Source organism: Poromitra crassiceps (assembly GCF_964638095.1).
Source record: "Poromitra crassiceps genome assembly, chromosome: 17".
NCBI classification, from domain to species: domain Eukaryota; kingdom Metazoa; phylum Chordata; class Actinopteri; order Beryciformes; family Melamphaidae; genus Poromitra; species Poromitra crassiceps.
In genome coordinates, this window is record NC_139635.1 from 31,011,324 (window position 1) to 31,032,387 (window position 21,064).

The 21,064-nt window shown below is 43.0% G+C and overlaps 1 protein-coding gene across 1 annotated transcript in view; it reads right to left on the minus strand.

Annotated features, from left to right (window-relative positions):
- The window catches only part of pth1r (parathyroid hormone 1 receptor), a gene marked incomplete at both ends in the record, with an annotated part of 64,046 nt that extends 51,741 nt beyond the window's left edge, over positions 1 to 12,305 (minus strand). The window contains one exon of the mRNA XM_083653890.1: positions 12,237 to 12,305. Within this exon, the coding sequence (XP_083510016.1) occupies positions 12,237 to 12,305 (69 nt within the window). The remainder of the gene's footprint in view (positions 1 to 12,236) is intronic.
- Between the last annotated feature and the right edge of the window lie 8,759 nt (positions 12,306 to 21,064).

The window sequence follows — 21,064 nt, forward strand, 5'->3', positions numbered from 1 at the left end:
TTCAATGTGAACACCATCAGTAACTATTTACAGATATAAACCAAAACCTCCGAAGTGTGTTCCAGCTTGCCTTTGGAGCTGCATTGAAGTAGCCAATAAAACGGCTACTAAAACTTAATACTAAAATAGTGGCTTGTAAATAAGCTGAAAGGATCATATATCTCATTTAAATGGAGCAATGAACAGAGATGACAACAGAGGAGAACAATGTCAGTTTAAACAGGAATCAAATTGGATCAATGAAGTCTAATTCATTGGTTAACTCTATGTGTTGTTCTCTGTGTGTTTTAATCTATTTGTCACACGGTACGACGTGGCACAACATGTGCAGGATTAACAGCTCAAAGTTAGATCCTCAACCAAAACAGGAAGACGACTCATTTTGACTCTACCAACAGTCCAGGTGCTGTCCAGTCCCACAGCGCCTCGCTAGGTGGGAAGCAGCAACTGCTGCTGTAGCTGAAGTCACCTACTATCGGTCCGTGATGGGCGAGCTGCGCGATCACTGGACAGGCGACCTGTCAATCACACCCATAACTTTTTTTATCATCTATTTTACTCTTTAAACGGGGAGTTATATAAAAATTCAGCCATACAGTTAGCATGAAAGGTGAAATTAGCAGTAGAGACCAATACCGTTTTTTGAACCAGGCTGTAAACATGTTCACTGCTGCTGTAAAGACAGGCAGTTTAACATGGGGGTGAAGGGATTGACTCCCTTTTGGAGGCAGCCTCATGTGGCCATTCGAGGAACTGCGGTTTTTGCCACTTGCGCCTTAGGCCTCAATTCGACCCACCAAGACTGCCCCCTCGGGAGACACCCTGGCCTGGACAGGTCGCCAGTCCATCACAGGGCGGACACTGATAGACACTGGCAGAGATCACATGGGGCACTTAAATGGCTGAATCATAACTTTGCAACAGCATGCAGAGTCCCTGCTCTCATTGGCTCTGGTGCTAACGCAGCGATTAAGCCAAACTTCGCACCGTTATCTGAATTTGAATTGGCTCAGATCTGCCCTGGACTGCAGTGAGAGGATCTCTTGCTTTCCTGGAAAATCTGGAGCTGTGAACTGCATACTTACAAACCCAGAAGCCCCTGAGATTTGCAATGAAACTAATAAAGGTCCTTTTAAGAAATCCGGCCCTCTCTCAGCCATCAGCCATGTGCCGGGGGGAACGGTCCTGCCCAACAAATTGAGCTGCTTCCAAATCACAAATCTGATCCAAACTGGATGAGATGTATGGAAGCCCACTCATCCAAGCCTTGATTTCGGATATTGACTCTGTGCTGTCTACAAACTCATTTCGTGTTGCATTTAGGATAGGAAGAGCAGCATGGGTCGAGGGAGTTCCTGTATATTTGAAACCCAAGCCGTCGCGCAACAGTGGGGGTAGGGCTCAGCAGAACCTGAACCGCAATAGGAAAGGCAGTGACATGGCTGGGAATTTTCACAAGTCAACGCAACTGAGGCGCTCTGGGATTCCAGGAGAAGCGTCCACAGGGAAGTCCGCACCACAGGATTCATAGAGTAGGTATAGCAGAGAAAAAAGACCCCAGAGAGAGAGGACAAGAACTCATCCTGGTGTTGGCAATCAATCGCTGTGTCCAATTGTTACCTATAGGTATTCTGCTGTCAAACACTTTCTCAGTCCAGTTTGTAGACTTTCTATTTCAAGATGCCTGTAATTGCGGTATTAACAATGTAAACAAATAAATGTTGATATAACACAGTGGTTGTCAAACTGGGGGTCGGGGGGGTCACAAGATTATTTTTTGGGGGGTCGCGGGATGATTGTAAAAAAAAGAAAAGAAAAAGAAAAAGAAAATGATTTTTCTCCCATGATGATTAAATCTCCCATCCCAATGATTTACTATCTTGTATATGAAGCTATATAAACTAAGCTATACAATCACTAAGCTATAAAATCACTAATAACTAAAATCACTAAGCTATAAAAACTACAAAAGAAAGATTTCAGTGAGTGAGTGAAATCAGTGTGTGAATGCATGCGCACTAGGAAGTCGTTTGGTTGGACAGCGGCGGGAGGGGGGGTCACGAACCCTACCCTCAAGGTTTTTGGGGGATGCGGGTCAAACATTTTGAGAACCACTGATATAACAAGAGAAGATTGAAGCCAGTAAATTGTATCAAAGATTGACAGAAGAGCGGCGGCTTGATCATCTGAAATTTGACAGATGGCTTTACAATTGCACAGATAATCATCGCCATACCTCTATGTCTCTATTCAACTGAAACTTGACAAGTGCCCAATTGCAGAAAAATCACTCCATTCATGTCATTGTGTCCAAAATGAAAGAAAGAAAAGCGACATCGAAAGATTTATAGCTCTGAAAAGATCAAAACTATCAGCAGTGTATTAAAGCAGTGTTATCAGATCAACTAAAAAATAATAAAGTCCTTTAGAATGTAAAATATGAAAATAGAAAAATTGAAAATAGAAATCTTGAATAGATTAAAACACAAGATTGACTTTTGAAGATTGCATGATCAACGAATGCCAAAACAGATGAAACATGTATATCTCCTTCATGCATATAGCCTAAATTCCTTCTCTTATCGGAAGAGCCTGCTGAACTTCTTACAGCGTATAGGAAGATCATTAAAATATCTGTCTCCATAGTGTAACTGTTTCAGTGAGGTGTAAAAAGTGGCATTGAGTTACACATACTCTCGCATTCTTCAAGTGGAAACGTTGGGGGGAAAACGTTGGGGGGAAAAAAGTGAGGGGGTCACGGGAAGTCAAGAAAACAAGCCCTTTCCTGAGTCAAACACAACCATGGTATAACCTTACCATGCCAATGAAACTGAAGACTCGCCTATTAACACACACGTTATGAGACTGACTCCTGGGCCCACTCGCAAGTCAGCAATGTGTCAGTCACCGCAGAAAAAGGTGACCATTGATTAACGACGAAGACGGACGCATTTCTGAGAGGCATTTTCGTGAAATCTGATTTCCGTGTAATTAGTCTGGAATTAACTCATTACAGCTCTTAGTGACTGTAAGGCACATACAGTACCATGCTCTAAAATACGAAGGCGGTATAATGACATGTTGTGCGAGGAGGGTGTTTACTGTTTTCCCTCCGGAACCTCGCGCTGATCCCCGGAAACTTCAGACAAACATGTTAGCCGAGCGGTGACGACAGCACATGACGTTCTCACAGTCCAGCACAGGTAAGTCGTGTTGCTACAGCGGCTGATACAAAAGTTGACACCTCGACGACGATGGTTAAATCCACAGTGTGTGCGCTGTAAAACAAAATTACAAAACCACACTCTCTCATTTGGATGGAAAAATGACATCGTAAATAAGGTGAGGTAAATCCCATCTGTGTACTTGCACACTCCCTCTCAAATCCTTCGGCTTTAGACCCATACCGCTCATTTCCATTTCTTTTCAATCCGTCACACGCAAAATTGCACAATATGGCGACCGATTCTCCCCAAGCCAAGACTGTAAACATGCTATTTTGGTGCGCTTCAGCGACTGGATAATGTAACATTTTCCTAGTTAGAGTAGCATCCACAATTAACTTGCAACACAACTTAAAAAAAAAAAAAAAAAAAAAAAACACTAAGAAAAGTCTAATTTTAACATTTTATAGTCATCCTTGACAACATTTACATCTTGCCTCTAGGCTAACACTGATAGCCAAGGTTTGGCTAACCCTAACCCTTGAATACCACAGTACTGTATATTGCTTGCTGAATATCGCTTGCGGGCAATGTTACAAGTTATGGAAATGCCAAAAAAAGCCAAGCATCACCATACAGCGAACACACACACACACACACACACACACACACACACGCACACACACACACACACACACGCACACACACACACACACACACACAAACACACACACAAACACACACACACACACACACACACACACACACACACACACACACACACACACAAATAGCATTGAGTTGGCAACTATAGTATAGAAATAGTTGATAAAACGTGAGAACGTGTGGCTGGGTGGCATTTATAGTTTTGCCCAGCCTGATTGGCAGTGGCACGTGCCGGCACTGATCACAATTATGATAACTGGAAATATTGCGCGCTTCACACATTAATTTCTAGTGACACTTTGCGCTCAACTGTCAGCAGTTGAGGCAGTGTGCCGCCGCGGGACCGCCGGTCACCTTATGGCTCATTTCCCCTGCATGGTAGCGCGTAGTATAGTGTAGTATAGTGTTGTAGTATAGTGTAGTATCAACTTGTCTTGTCTACTCTGTATGGAGAAAAAAAAACACACAAAAGACCAGTGGGTCCACATTTCCTTATAAACAAATATGCCTAAGATCAGGTTGTACAGTAAGCAGCGAGATAATTCAAAGAGAGCTTCACGTTCCACTGTAGGTTGTGAATGGTGATGTTCGGTTAGTGCCATATTATTTCAAGCTTCCTATTAGTATTATTCTAACCCTTAGCTTAAAAAGCTATTTGTGGCATTGTCAAATCTACATATACTGTAACACACATCTACATATACAGGGAGAGCTGGGCATACTGTATAAAGATGGCTGGCTCTCCAGGTCAGCATTTACATCATACAGTCCTCTCATCTTATTCTAAAGTGCAATGTGCACCCAGTGTTTACCTCAGGCTAAAGTGGTATCAAAGATGCTCTGTACACAGACAAGATTACGCATTACACCCTGCACCAATGGTATGAAATAATAATAATAATAATAATGGTATGTAAGTGTATAATTATAGTATATACACTGCCTGGGCTTACTGTAAGTGGGCGTGGTCCAGCAGCAACCATACTGGGAGAAATCCATTGTAAAAGAAGCGGTGAGAAAGAGAGAAAGTAGTAGTAGATGAGGAAGGTTAGTTAAGTTAAGTTGTTAAGTTAAGTTAAGTTAAGTTAAGTTAAGTTAAGTTAAGTTAAGTTACCGTAAGTTAAGTTAAGTTAAGTTAAGTTAAGTTAAGTTATCCTTTATTGTCCACGTGGGGAAATTCATGCTCTGCATTTGACCTATCCTCTACCTGGCACCTACTTAGAACTAGGAGCAGCGGGCAGCCGCAGTGCAGCGCCAAGGGAAAATGGTTGAGGGAAAGTCACTTCGTGTACCCAAAGTGGGTACATCCTTTATCACCAAATGACTCCTGGACCAGACTGAGCATCCCAAACTGACAGTCTAACAGTCTAACAGTGTAAGAGGACATGTACCTGAGTCTGAGAGTGATTTTTCCTTGAACAATCTGGCTAAGAAATTATTACCGGCAATCTCTCAAGAAGACAGATTTTTGATTTGCATGCAAATCTGTCGACATGGTCAACGAAAATCTGATAGCAGCACGCTTGATAATAGCGCAAGCGCTTGGTAAAATCAGCATAAAGGGGCGCGGCCGGGCGAGTTGAGTTCCGGTTCGGGTACATTCAGGTATTGAAACGTGCTTGCCCCCAGAGGTTAAAAAATATATACATATTTTTAACCGATGAGTTCCCAGATTGAGAAATGATAGACAGTTATCACACCAGAAACATATCCCAAGATGAGAGAACTGGTCCTTGGTTGTCTCTCCTGAATCCTAAAGTAATTGGGTCTGAAGAGAGAGGCCAGAGAAAAGAGGTTTCCCACACACTGTCCTTTACACACACTGTCCTTTACCTGCAATAAACTTTATTATAACAACGTTTCGGTCCTGATGAGAGAAGAAATAAGGGTAAAGGCCAGATCCCAACTGTGCGCATTAAGTAAGTACCGGTAAGTAATAATGACCCATAAAGTAGTCTCAATTACTCAGTGAAAGACAAGTTTGTGGAATGCTTTTCAAGGAGATACTTGTTATTTACACACAAAAACAAATAAGATATCACAAGTTAGTTGGGGATTAGATAAAGGGATGCGTTTCACTACTGTATTAAACTCAATGTCACAAATACACCAGTACAATTCATAACGTATTAGTGAGAGGCAAGTACTCGTTTTGATGATCAAGTATTATAAAATACACTTCCTGTGAAGGGCAAACGTGAAAACAAACCACGAATAGGTCTAAAAATCGCTCTTCCATTCACTATTTATGGCACACCAATAACATCATACATCTTGATGACACTGTGACTGTGGCCTCTAATGGTGCTTCTCTGGTTTCAAGTTTTGGAAGATCATGTTCATGAACATCAACTGAACTGTCCTCAGCCAAAGAAATAAGATACTGGAATTGTTCAACTGAGGAGAACGTGCTTTTAATTTGTTCACAGTTATGCACATTACGTGTTGATCCCAAAAATCCTGCATCAGCCTTGATGGAATGTCATACTATGCTGTGCATGTAATAAGGTCACTGCAGTTAAGCATATGGTTTGATACACATTGTTATTAATGAAATGGAATGCTACAATAATGAATTGTAATGTGAGCTATTTTGTTCTAGCTGAACACACTGATTCAAGTATTACCACCTACTGTAACTTTAACCCAGAAACTGTCAGTCATCACATTTTTCCCCTAAAGGCACAAAGATGCGCTGGGCTAAAATAGTCAACAAAACAGATATTTCCCTTTAAACTGAAAGTGGAAACACACTGCAAACTAGTCAAAACTGTCTCAATTCATATTCTGTTGTGGCTTCGAAGTGAGTTTGATCGCAATCAAATGACACATGCAGCCAATGAGCTGTGTGTGAGCGATATTGTAAAGCGCGTTATTGGTAGGAAATGCATGCGACTGTATGAATATGGCAGAAATGTGATGTTATTTACTTGCTTTGTGGTCGATTCATCCAAGCGGTCCATCTTCTCCGCCCCTGTGATCCAATTGAACCCACAGACTTTGTCTCAATAAGCAACGTCAGTTTACGGCCTGATTACGCCGGACTCGTTTGACCAAAATAAAGATAAAAACATGGTCGGTATTGGTAGAGGACATGGTAATATGGTTACTATAGATAAATGCATCTCTGTGCAAAGAGGGAAATATGAAAAAGTGATCCGAGTGACCCCGCTTTTTTTGCCGGAAGATACTGTATTATTATGAAACTAGAAGATCTAAGACATCCATTGGTACCAGCCAGGCATGTCATGAATGAGTAGAAATATGTCATTTTCGCCTATTCTATTTGAATATTTCTGCATACTCACCCTGGGTCCCTAAACCGTCTTGGAATTGCATAAATTGGCTGACTGGAAAGCTGAGACTCTTGTGGATTCAATGGGCGTGACCTCTAAGATATTCACAGCCTCATGAAACTTTACAACCACAACCTATAGGGCATTCAGGGGATGTATGGCTTTCCGGTAACACCTTCTTTGAAGGGGTGTGCATAAGACTGACATGACACTGTCATGACATGACACCTCTCATGAACATGAATAAGGAGGCGTTATGAATGTTTAAGACCGTTGTCTTTAAGTGTAATTCGGTAAATTGTGCCTTTGTTAACGCAATGTTGACATTGTTTGAGATGTCTTCGTGATGACAACTTGACATTATCCAAGACAGCATAACCTGTCAATGTCTTTGTTTGTTGTTGATTTTCTGAATTTGGCCTTTTTTTCTGAATTTAGCATCTTCCGATTAAGACATGTGAGATATGTCAATATTATTCGGGTTTTAGGAGCATTTTTTGGACATGTATACAGCGCATTGGGAATATGCGTCTCAATCGGGGGTTTTAGCACAGTGTGCAGCACATCCTGCCTGTCAGCTGATGTGTGCTGGCAGAGACAAAAACAAAATCCATTGTATCTGGCATGCAAAAAAGAAAAGCCCACATTTCTGTTCGGAAGGAGATGAGAAAGACGCCAAACCCAGAGTGATTTAAAGAGAGAGTGGCTCTAATAGAGGAAGTCCAAAATGCTTGCAAAGTTAAAAAATAAAAATAAAAAATAAATCCATTGGGGTGAATTGAGATGACGTAACTCTTATATCTCTATGGCTCTGACCCAACCTACTTGGATATCAACAGGTTTTTGGAAATGCGCAAATATTGCAACAGCATTTCAGCAGCATTAGCAAGCTCCTGAAATGGACCAGATGATGCTGTAAGAATATAGAGATGATGAGCACGCATCAGGGTAGACCGCTCTGTTTATTCTCAACAGAAAAACCAAGTTGTTTCTATCTGATTCTCTCTCTCTCTCTCTCTCTCTCTCTCTCTCTCTCTCTCTATCTCTCTCTCTCCCTCCCCCTCTATGGCTGCATGTAAAGGGGAATATCAGTGGATTATTAATTTAGTCTGAATATTGTCTTCTTCGGAATAAGGGCAAAACGTGGTCTATGGTGTATTTTGGAGGGATGTTTGACAATTTTCATCAATTATCTCTTTTTTTAGGCGGGGGGGGGGGGGGTATCTCCAGACTCCCCGTTTTATTGCGTGCTAAAACGCACCCTCCCCCCCCCACCTCTCACTCACACACACACACACACACACACACACACTTCTCTGTAGCTATTGTAGGCCTACGCTGGCTACAGATACTACTTCAAGTCCTTCCATTGAGGATCCAGACACATGCAAGTCATCATGGGGGAAAACACAGTCATGAGGTATAAATTAAATGTTCACCAAGCTTCCTGAAAGTCGTGCTTCCGCTTAATAAATGCAGTAACTGGGTGAGTGAGGCAGTCAGTCACACTGAACAAAGGCTCCTATGAGGAAGTGCTCTGGTGTTGTCTGTGAGCTGTCACTACAGCGTGTCTGCTGAGGTGTTGTCTGTGAGCTGTCACACTACACTGTGTCTGCTGAGGTGTTGTCTGTGAGCTGTCACACTACAGCGTGTCTGCTGAGGTGTTGTCTGTGAGCTGTCACTACAGTGTGTCTGCTGAGGTGTTGTCTGTGAGCTGTCACTACAGCGTGTCTGCTGAGGTGTTGTCTGTGAGCTGTCACACTACAGTGTGTCTGCTGAGGTGTTGTCTGTGAGCTGTCACACTACAGTGTGTCTGCTGAGGTGTTGTCTGTGAGCTGTCACTGACTACAGTGTGTCTGCAGAGGTGTTGTCTGTGAGCTGTCACTACAGCGTGTCTGCTGAGGTGTTGTCTGTGAGCTGTCACTACAGCGTGTCTGCTGAGGTGTTGTCTGTGAGCTGTCACACTACAGTGTGTCTGCTGAGGTGTTGTCTGTGAGCTGTCACTGACTACAGTGTGTCTGCAGAGGTGTTGTCTGTGAGCTGTCACTACAGTGTGTCTGCTGAGGTGTTGTCTGTGAGCTGTCACTGACTACAACGTGTCTGCTGAGGTGTTGTCTCCGAGCTGTCACACTACACTGTGTCTGCTGAGGTGTTGTCTGTGAGCTGTCACTGACTACAGTGTGTCTGCTGAGGTGTTGTCTGTGAGCTGTCACTACAGTGTGTCTGCTGAGGTGTTGTCTGTGAGCTGTCACACTACACTGTGTCTGCTGAGGTGTTGTCTGTGAGCTGTCACTGACTACAGTGTGTCTGCAGAGGTGTTGTCTGTGAGCTGTCACACTACAGCGTGTCTGCTCAGGTGTTGTCTGTGAGCTGTCACACTACAGCGTGTCTGCAGAGGTGTTGTCTGTGAGCTGTCACTACAGCGTGTCTGCTGAGGTGTTGTCTGTGAGCTGTCACTACAGCGTGTCTGCTGAGGTGTTGTCTGTGAGCTGTCACTGACTACAGCGTGTCTGCTGAGGTGTTGTCTGTGAGCTGTCACTGACTACAGCGTGTCTGCTGAGGTGTTGTCTGTGAGCTGTCACTGACTACAGTGTGTCTGCTGAGGTGTTGTCTGTGAGCTGTCACTGACTACAGTGTGTCTGCTGAGGTGTTGTCTGTGAGCTGTCACTACAGCGTGTCTGCTGAGGTGTGACACAGCTGAGCGAAGCCTGTACAAGTATCAGCTTATACTTCGCCTTAGCAAAACAATGGCATCTCAACAAGTAGCCTACAATCTATCCAAATAGCATCATTCACAACATTTTGTATTTATGATAGCAGCCAGTGATCTACACTTGTGGCACGGACACACTACACGACGTGCCGTCAGTCGCTGTTCTGTTCACACTATAGGCCTACAACTTGCTCTCTTGTTTTTTGTGTCATTTTGGTTTTCAAACTATAATATAAGTGAGCTGCGACAGGGGATCACACATTACCAGGAGAGTCCCTGATGAGTCCACAGTCTCACACACTCGCTTTACACATGCTCGCACAACATGGGCAATTCAAAGTCAGAGTTTACTGCTATCTCAGATATTGTTTTGGATTTCAATAGATAATAGAATGATCTTAGTAAACATCTGAGATTTGAATACTTGAAAATACTTTTCAAATTTGTTTGTTTTGGTTGTGGGACAGCAGTTTGCACCAATTTGGTCGAATGGCCCGTGGCATATATATGTATTTTCTGCGTCTTTGCTCCTCAGACCACTTGCCTTGCCCAGGCTGTGTCTGCCTCACCCCGTGCCTTCCCGCATATTAGCTGTAGTATGTTATTGGCTCTCCCGACGCCACCAGCTATTTCGCCTGCTATAATCTGTCAGGTGTCTGTGACTCATCGGCGAGCTGCCCGCTCGCATCTAGTTCACTGTAGCAACCGAGCGCCGAGATAATGCCGATTTGCCTCTGATCTGGAGGTGTTTGGTCGGTGAGCTCCAAAAACTGTCGCCGACGGGTAATATCGGTTAGTCTGAACTCGGCACTACACGCTGGGCCTATATATATATAATTAGCATGGTGCTGTAGATTGGCAATTGTATGCCTCAAGTCAAATGCATACGTTTTATGTCCTTTCTATAAACAGGGACACAGATGTTCCACTCCTAGGTTTGGCACCCAGAGGTGACCCTTTTGGTCATACTATGGGGGGAAAAAACTGTTACTTTTTTGTGGAGAGCGACACTATCCAAACATCAAATGTAAAAAATGGGTAAACAGTATTCACAGACAGCCTTTAACGACTGAATGTTGAATCAGCTATAAATACACAGCTATGTTATAATTGTTTTCCTCTGCCATCTCAACCAATGAGCCTAGAGGTCCGCCGCGGCACAGTGATGGACCACATCACTGGGAAAATGCACTGTACCTCAGAGCCTGGGCGAACTGCCTGTTGAATGCACAACAGTCTCAGCCAAAACACACAGAACCAACTTGGTGCACGGCTGCTCTGCGTGCACCGCCTGTATGTGCAGAGCGGGCCTTCTGCGTACAGCGACGGCTCCATCTGAGAGTGCAATTATGAATCACAATGTGGCGCAAATGTGGCCCTAGTGTGAATGATTAAAGGTGTGGATCAGGATTTGAGATGAGGGGGTTTTCAAAAGTGAATGAAACGCATAGCGTACTGCTCCCATTCTGACGTGAAGATGAACTGTGAAGGGCATGGCACAATCTGCAGTAAACACCATGGCCTGTCTATTATGGGGACTAGGTTACCAGGCTCCACACACAAAACAGCATGTTATTGCTGCGGGTAGATGCACTTAATGGAACAAGAGTGTAATCACTATTACTTAAGGTCTGTTATTATCCACAGCAGTTTGCTATTTGTAGCCCTGTCAAACCCCTTCAGCAGACTGCAATCTAGCAGGCAATCTTCTCTGGCTGTGCAGTGTGCAGCATGATGGGACTGTCAAAGTGTCAATATACCATAGCTGCTCTGGCTGACACTTGACACCTGTACGTCATATACGTCGAATTTAAAATGTTTAAGCACGTCTAAAGTATGCACATGACATGTGCACCTATGTGCAGTGGATATGCCACTGTCTCTGACTTGTCTTATCACTCTACTGCCTTATTGCTTGTTGTGTCTCTTGTTGTTTTTGCACTCATATGCCCTGTTATATTTGTACTATGTTGTAAACGGAGTCTACAGCACAAGAATTTCACACGTGATACTTGTACCACGGAGTGACAATAAAAATCTTGAATCTTGAATCTTGACATGCTGTCAATATGAGGGAACACTGGCCCCAGAGAGCAGAGTTCATACAGTAATCACACAGGGCACAACACCACCACCACCACCACCACCAGCAGCACAACAACAACAACAACCACAACAACAACAACCACAACAACCACAACAACAACAACAACAACAACAACAACAACCACAACCACAACAACCACAACAACCACAACAACAACAAGAACAACCACAACAACAACAACAACAACAACAACAACAACAACAACAACAACAACAACAACAACAACAACCACAACAACAACAACAACAACAACAACAACAACAACAACATCTTGCATGTTTGAGACTTACCAGGCACGCACTGCTGAGGAGCGAGATGAGTAGAAAGTCCAAATAGTGGAGCAGCAGAGTGGATCCCATCCCTGACCTGAGGCAGCTCTCCCGCCGGGACATGCAGCAGTCCTTGCAATGCTCAAACTGATAGACACTGACGCGCAGAGGAGATGAAGTTACTGAAGCGACTTAGCTATCTTCAAAGTGCATGGGACGAGTTGTGTTTTTTTGTTACTCCATCTGGCCTCTTGGTGCTGATGGCGCCTTGTAAAACCATAACTCTATAATTGCCTCTCGATTATTATTTTTCTCCTCTAATCTATATAGGTTCAGATTCAGCCTCTGTTCGCTTTATTTCCCTGCATCTGTCTCTGTCTCCTTTTTCCCCCTTCTTCTGAAATTACATCCACATGTCAGAACTATTTATGTCGCTCTCGCTCTGCGGTGGGAAGTTCAAATGATTCTTTGTAGGGAAGAAACCAACGCTGTATTTTTAGGTCTTTTAAATTTCCCCCCAGACTAACTTAAATACTTCAGTATGGAGCTGTGCGCCTTATGGCTTATTCCAGTCTTTCCTTCCAGAGTCGGCGCTTTATGTCCAAATGTTAGGTCAGTGCTGGACAAAATAAGGCAAAAATGTATCACTCCATCACCAGAGTCGCTATTGAAATTCACTATTGGAGTTCCTCTGGCTCATGTCACCATCAGCGCAATAGTCTGCTATATCGTGCAGGCGACCGTGAGCCAGCAGCTACAGCAACATTTAACAAAAAACAACACTCTTGTTACAAACTACAGCCTAAGATAACACACTTCTCATAGATTTGTCTATTTTGCGTGGATCAACTGATCAACGCATTGCTGCACATCACTTTTATTGGCTACGGCGGTTGTTTTTTTTCCAGACAAAATTATTATTTATTCGCACATGAGGACAGACGCAATGACAATCTATCGTTTAAGTTATACAGTAATTAATTTCAGAAGTCGCGTTGAAACTATAATGACACAGTCTAGCTTTGACAGTTAGATCGCCGCTGAATGTATGAGACTCCCAAACCTTGTTTACGCATGGTGATGGTAGCCCAAAAGCCGGAGCGTTTAAGTTTAAGAGAAGGGGAAAAGACGCCAACTTGGCTTTAAGAATCGCTACTTACTATTTAGAGAAACCCACACGCGCCCTGACGGATAGATAGTATATTTCACAGACGCCCGAGCGAATGTAAAAGTTGCAGGATCTCGTGTTAGGAAGCGGCTCCAGATGTGGCAGCACTGCAGCAGCCAGCAGGTCGTGTTCAGTAGATGTGGATGGAAAGGGGGGGGGGGGGGGGGGGGGGGCGGAAAGAGGCAGGTAGGGTGGAGCGTAAAAGGCTCCCATTGGTGCGCACTCTCTTACGTGAGATTAAACCACGACTCCGAAATGACATATTTTCTCACCCCTCAAACAAACTCCACATTCAACAGATCGCAGGGCCCTTGCCAAACCCTCTTTTTCCCTCTCCTGCACTCTCTCTCAAAAGTTGCATCTAGTAAGATTAGATTACCGAGACATAATGCAGGAGATGGCCATTTTTATCCAAGGCAGTATAGGCACATTGCATACAGTCCATCTCTCTAAAACGACACACTTTTCTGTAACATGTTATACTGTACATGTCAGTGTGTTTGGAAGTTAATGATTTGTTGTTCTATAGGCTATCAGGGGTGCCCAAATTCTTTCCCATGAAGGGCCAAAACTCAATCTGGGTGGAGGGCCGAGGGCCAAAAATAAACGTTGTGGAATTACATTAAAATGTATTGTGTTTTATAGAAAATTAACATTCTAAATCTAAAATGACATTTCAATATAATAATCTACTTTTGATCTGTTTGGTAATTGTAATCATTTGCAATTGGTTATATATATAAAAAAAAAAAAACACCTGCATTTGTGGGGAGCTTAAACATGGACCAATACCCAGGATAAATAAAAGTAAATTAGCACTAATGGGGGATAAAAATGGGATAAAAAATCGGGAGGGGGGGGGGGGGGGTCCAAACTTGGCCCGCGGGCCCCAAATTGGTCAGCACTGTTCTATATGTTTTAATTTAGTGAACATTGTCACAAAAAGAACTACATCTGTTTTATGTATATTGCCCTTTTTTCTCTTCAGACTATGTGGCGTGAGCCTATAAAGTACAAAGTTCTCTATTCATAGGCACCATTCTGCCTTTTTCCAGGGGTTAATATTGTCTTTTTTTGCTACAGTATAGGAAGCAATAAGTTGTGTGTTCCTTCCAAAATGTGGCCAGCTATATAAAATGCATAATTTAACCTCCATTTGCTCCATTGGAGCTATATGGCCAGCAGTAGGCCGACAAGACTCTGCAGTGCCATCATTCATAAGTGGCTATGACATCATCCTTAACGTTGCTCAGTGTTTTCCAGTTGACCCTTGCTCCAGCTGCCCGCTGACCTCGTCTCTGTCAGGGATTGGCTGTTTAGAGCGTAGCCCTCTTAAGCTGCCTCCACATGAGAAGCGACCTTCTCTTCTCTCACCGCGAGGTAGAGCGGAGAAAGGTCACCAGTAAATAGGTCAAAGTTGAAACAATTTGAACTTTGAGCGCAGCGCAAGGTGGCAAATTTGACCGGTGTGCGATGCCAGGTGTAGCGCTGCCGCATAGTTGGGAGGCACCGCTCTCCCCATAGGAAAACTACGAGGCAGCGGCGCAGAGCTGTTTTACCGCAGATCATGTGTGGGGGGCTTTATACCAGGCTCACAGTCGAAAGGCCTCAGGTATGTCTGACCATGACTGTGAGCTGAACAAAGCAGAGAGAAATCTGCCCCCAAAATCAGACAGGCGAGCTCCTTGGATGGCGACCACAGGCAGATTAGAGCCATCAAACATCTCCGCCTCCTCTCCCCACAGTGTGGCTGTCACCACTTTGCCAGTGGTGTCCATTAAGTGGAGGGCTCTCTAATAAGACTTCTCTGCTGGTCTTAGTGGTGATACGGGCAACCTCCTCTGCACTCTTACACACTCCAATCACATCGATGATGGCATCCTTGTCTCTGTTCTCCACCTCGCCAATGGGCATGAAGTCGCACTGCATGGTGGGAATGCCCTGGCTGTCACCGCAGGGCACGGTGGCGCTATTAGCATTGAGTGTCATCTTGTAATGGTTCTTCAGCGTTGTGTACAGTATGTAGCCAGCTTCAGCGTGGCCTTACTGATGTAGTACATCTTGCCTTGCTCCACTAAAGGGAAAAATGTGTGCACCTCCTTGTTGAAGGCTGTGACCCTGATCTCCCCACTCTCATCCACAATCTCAAAGGAGAAGAGCTTGCCCTCTAGAGTTACTTCAGGTACAGATGCTGGACTTGTTGGTGACTCAAGCTCTGATCGTCCACTTGCATTGGTGGTAGGGGTTGAGGCTCGCAATAGGAACCATTTTTACTGAAGATGTTTGAGAAGTGCCGGATGACATTTTTACCGAAAAGGTTTGAAAAGTGCCTGGTGCCATTATGGGGGTCTTCTTCAAGAATACACGGTTTGACATTGGCATGGAAATTTGACTTTGGCTCTAGCCACATAATCAGCTGTGCTGCTCATCCCACAAACGCAGGATGAGACATCATTGTAAAGGGAAATGAGCAGGCTTTCCAATAAGGTAAGATACAATGCTGAGGATACAGTAACAGCAGAGATATGATCGACCAAACATGTTATCCACCCTTTTTTTGAAGAGTTTATAGTTGTGTTACTATGTTTTGAAGCACACATGAACACATGCTGTTCGGTTGACATTTAACGGAATTGTCTTTAAACTGGTGTTAATTGAACACAGGACAAGTTGCAACACCATCAAGAGCGTTTACTTGACTTTGGTGTTAATCATCTGAACCAAAATGTTAAGCAATGGAACATTTGAGGGGGCACATCACTAAAAGACAATACAAATTTGTAACGTTCTCATATGTAGATGTATTTCGAAACTGGAGACAGTCTTTCATTATTTTGTTTGATTGGAGTTATTGAGAGGTTTCTTGAAAAAAATATTTTAGTGGAAGACACTAATTGGGAAATAGCATTTAAATTAATTTAATCAAAATTAAATAATGCATTAAAACTGCAGCAAACATCCACTTTGATTTGCATTTGGTGACGGTGCTTGAATGCTGCATACTGTAAATGTTGAATGCAACAATTTAAATCATGTTTGTAAGCAGAACTGTCAACAAAAAACATCTGATTATTTACAGAGACGCACCTAGAGTACTGTAGCTTGTTTCTTAGTTTGTCACTGGCTAAATCATGTCTTTATCAAATTACAATTTTTCTGAATTATTGCTATTCCTTTTGGCAGAGAGCATCTATCTTGCAGATGATGCATTTCTCTGAACAACTTTATTCTTAGACCAACACGTTTCGGCTTGTGGTCTTCATCAGGGTCAGAAATCACATCAGCCTATGACCCTGATGAAGGCCACAAGCCAAAACACATTGGTCTACAGGTGCAGATATACTTTCTGTTTAAGCACGCATTCACATCTAGACAACCAGACCAGAATTGTTCACATACTAATCCTATGCTACGCGTGTTGGGGCGTCGTAGGCTAGTTACTGTAGGATACCGCTAGAGGGCACACCAGAGAGCACGTGGTTCTAAAAAGTGGGGTTAGACTGTTCCAGGGGGTCCCCAGCAAAAAAGTGTAACAATTAATTTTCACTATAATTCCAAACATAAGTAAGATAATGACAGAATGTATGACTATTTTGGTCATGGGTTTCATACAATTTGGCTGGGTTGCACCAACAATGATTAATTTAATCTAAGATTAGTTCTAATCAGAGTTAAGTGAAACTATAAAAAGAGTATAGGCCTACTGTAGCGTGCTACAGTGAAGATTTCAGTCAACTTGGCATCTCAGGGCTTGTGGAGACATACTTCAGACTACACCAAATACATGAAAAAGCTACGTCTGAAGCCATTTATTAGTTTCTGACTCTTCCCCAAAACAACTGTATACTATCTCTTTAACCAAATCACACACATTTAGGCTATTCTCTGATGTCTCCTTTTGATAACCAATTTATTATTTTTTCACTTCCATTCACTGAGCCTCCCTGAAAGTTTGGAGCCCCCCTGGGGTATGGAGGCCCGCCTCTCACTTTGAAAACCTCTGGGGCAGGAGATTTCTGCAACAGTTTTTGGGGTGAAACACCATGATTGTTTTGTGGACTTAAAAACTTCACCTGTCCGCACTAGCGCCTCCTCTGGTTGGGTCAGGGCCCCTGTTCGGGCCGCAACGGAACTGGTGGGAATAGCATGATCCTCCCACGTGCTATGTCCTGCCGGTGAATATCCCCGCTGTCAGGTGAAGAGAAGCGGCTGGCAACTGTGCATGTGTCGGAGGAAGCTTGGTGCTAGTCTACAGCTCTCCCCAGATCGGCAGAGCGGGTGGAGCAGCGACCGGGGCAGCAGGGGGAATTTGGCCAAGTACAATTGGGGAGAAAATGGGGGGAAATCAGAAAAGAAAGAAAAACTTCACTCGTCAGCATCACCCCCATACATCAGCATGGGGGTGAGTAGATTATGAATAAATACACATTTTTGGGTGAACTTATCCTTTAAGCCCATGCCGCAGAAGCTGCTCCCAGATCTCAGAAATAAACTCAGAATAGCCTTTCTGTTAAAAGCCTTCGCCATCACTTCCGGGACATGCAGATGGACTGCTGATTTGGACTGAGACTTCATATATATTATGCATAGGAGTGAATGATGCTTCAGCACTTGAGTAATTCACCACCATATGTCTCTGGTGCAGACAGAGGTACAGTATGGCAGAAAACAGCTCCACTAACATGTGCTTTGTCCTCATGAGGAATCTCATCTTCTTTGAAAGTCTTCACATGGACTATATGATATCAAAGTTTTAATCTGTTCCAATCCTACATTTGATGATATATATATATATATATATATATATATATATATATATATATATATATATATATATATATATATATATATATATATATATATATATATACAGAAATATATATATATATATACAGAAAAATTGTAATATATATATATACAGATTAACATGTACACCACAATGCATTTTAACATTGGGGTGATATAGATCAGTGGGGTGAACGGGAACGACTTCCTTCCGGGTCCATCCTCAAGTGGCCATTTGAGGAACTACAGCTTTTAGGATCACCTCTGCAGCTTCCTCTGTAAAACCCTAGCCCACCTATTTTTCCATATGGGACATTGCAGAGAGTACCATAAAGGTTATGGAAAGTATTTGCATAATATTCAGTGCCACTAGAGAGCAGCACCCGTTTTCCCAAAGCTGTATCTTGTGACACACAATGCACTGAAGTCTTATATAAGACAATAGTATTATGTTAAGATTAATTTGCCTTTTTGAGCTCTTGGGGCTTAGCTCCAGGCTAACCTCTCTGTGATGAATAGGTTATACTGTAGGGCGAGAGATCATGAACAATGTGAAAACTGTTGAGCAAACAGCCAGGCATGCTACAGTATAAGACATGTGACTGCACCATTGCTCATCTGGCATATGTGAAAGGCGGCACCCTACTGCGCCTCAGTGGGAAGCTCAAAATACTCTAAGCTGTTTAAGATGAAGGCGGGCGACTGTGTTCATGATATATGCATAATCTCCACTTCATTTCCTCTCTCTCACTGATGCACTGACATAAGAGCATCAGTCAGTGCACTGACTGCTTGTTTGTAAGATCTGGAGAGCCTGGCTTTTGCTTAAAATATGGTGACATCCAATCAACAAAATAGGATCATTTCATGTCTTCTTGGCAGGCGCCTTTAATGGTGCAGTGAAATCACACCTTGAGAGCATCTTGCTCCCTAAATGTGATCTATTTCTTGTTGAAGCTGGATGTTGGAGCGGAAGATAATGCAGGGATCGGTATCATTCAAAAGTTTAAATCAATGGGATTTCAGTTAGGAAGAGAGAGGCAGTTTTAGGTTTATTGGTTGGCACTCTTGGGGACGCTATGCTGGAAGTAAAACAAATAAATACAAGACATTAATGTCATTGTGTGACTGAAATTGTCAAACAGATGGAGGATGAGCTAAAAAGGCAAAGAAAGTATAGTCATTTGTCATTTCAGTGTGACTTTAAGCCACTTATCTCTGTGTCACTATTCCTGGCTGTGTCACTATTTATGCTTGAGCATGGCCTCTGATCTTACTCCCATCTGATTAATATCCACCTCCAGTAAATCTCACACTAGAAGTGCTTAGCAAATGTCATCCATTATTGGCAACATTACAGATGAAAGGTTATTAATGTGGAACAAATGTTAAGCCTCTTTAGGAGAGCTGTTCATTTTCAAATTGGGAGAGCCAATGGTGACGATTCCCCTGATGGTACACACTGTTGCATTCATCAAATCTTTCATGCAAGAAGAGACAGTAAATGTAGGTTAATTCGTCACTCAAATTACCAACACGGGCGTTGCACGCAGGTTCGTATCCAATCCACGTGTTACCTCCGGCTTGGTCGGGCGTCCATACAGGCATGATTGGCTGTGCCTGAGGGTGGGAAGCCGGATTTGGGGTATGTGTCCTGGTCGCTCCACTAGCGCCTCCTCTGGTCGGTTGGGGTGCCTGGTCGGGGTGGAAGGGAACTGGTGGGAATAGATCCTCCCACGTCCTACGTCCTCCAGAGGGTGGAGCAGCGACTGGGGCAGCCAATAGGGCAGCATGGGGATAAAGGCCAAGTAAATTGGCCAAGTATTAACGGGGAGAAAATGAGGGGAAATTAGAAAATATATATATAAAAAAAATCGTCACTCAAATGATGATACACAAACTGCTCTTGGAAAATTGATGTATTTTATGCTCGTCAAATATGTGATGAAGAGGTTTGGGGTTTAGATGGGAAATTACTGAAATGTTTTGTGCAGTTTTTGTTAGAAAGTGTGTCAAAAACTGCTGATCTATGTGTGCATGACAATCAATAGTGAGTTACCATTCTTCATCTCTTGCATTTATGGCAGTTGCATGAGAGTCATGATAGTGCCAAAGTCACGCCCTCTTCCGGGTTTGGCATCCACATCAAGGAGAAATTTAATTTGCCAATCATTTTTCCAAAGACATTCCGTAAAATGCTTATAAAAGTAGTTTACTTGGTCAAACCAAGCGATTCTGCTATATTTAGAATCAGGACAGAACATTTTGAGAGAGGGAGAGAGAGAGAGAGAGAGAGAGAGAGAGAGAGATTTCAGATTTTCTTTTTTCTTTTTCTTTTTTTGGGGGGGGTCCAAGGAAAATGACATTTTAAAAGAGTAAAACTAAATTTTGAAGCGTGAATGCTTTTTTTTTTTAAACGCGATTTTCAGAAGACGTTTGAAAAGTCATAAAAGTGGTCCTCGTTTGTGAAGATTATCCCGCAGAACATAAATGTCCACTCCCATAAGCTTGTGTTAACCACAGACCTTATTTCATGCATTTAACCGAAATCCCCATTCTAAAATCAGATTTTCCCCTTACGAACCAACATGGCAGCGATTTCTGGTCAAACCTACAAACAGACATCATCCCTGCGGTACTCTATACTTAATAAAATAAAGTCAATAGGGACATTGACATTGGCGGATGTGCAGGAAATGTATATCTCTGTCAGATGGCCTTTCTATTAGGAAGGTGAGAAAGTCCAAGTGGAGAGTGGGAGATCTTGATTAACAATCAATACACCGTTTGCTTTGATCAAAGACCTCTGGCAGAATCACCTGGGGATGATAGGACTGATTGGTGGATCTGTGAGGGAAGAGGCTGCCATGGACAAATTCATGGAAGGTTATCTTCA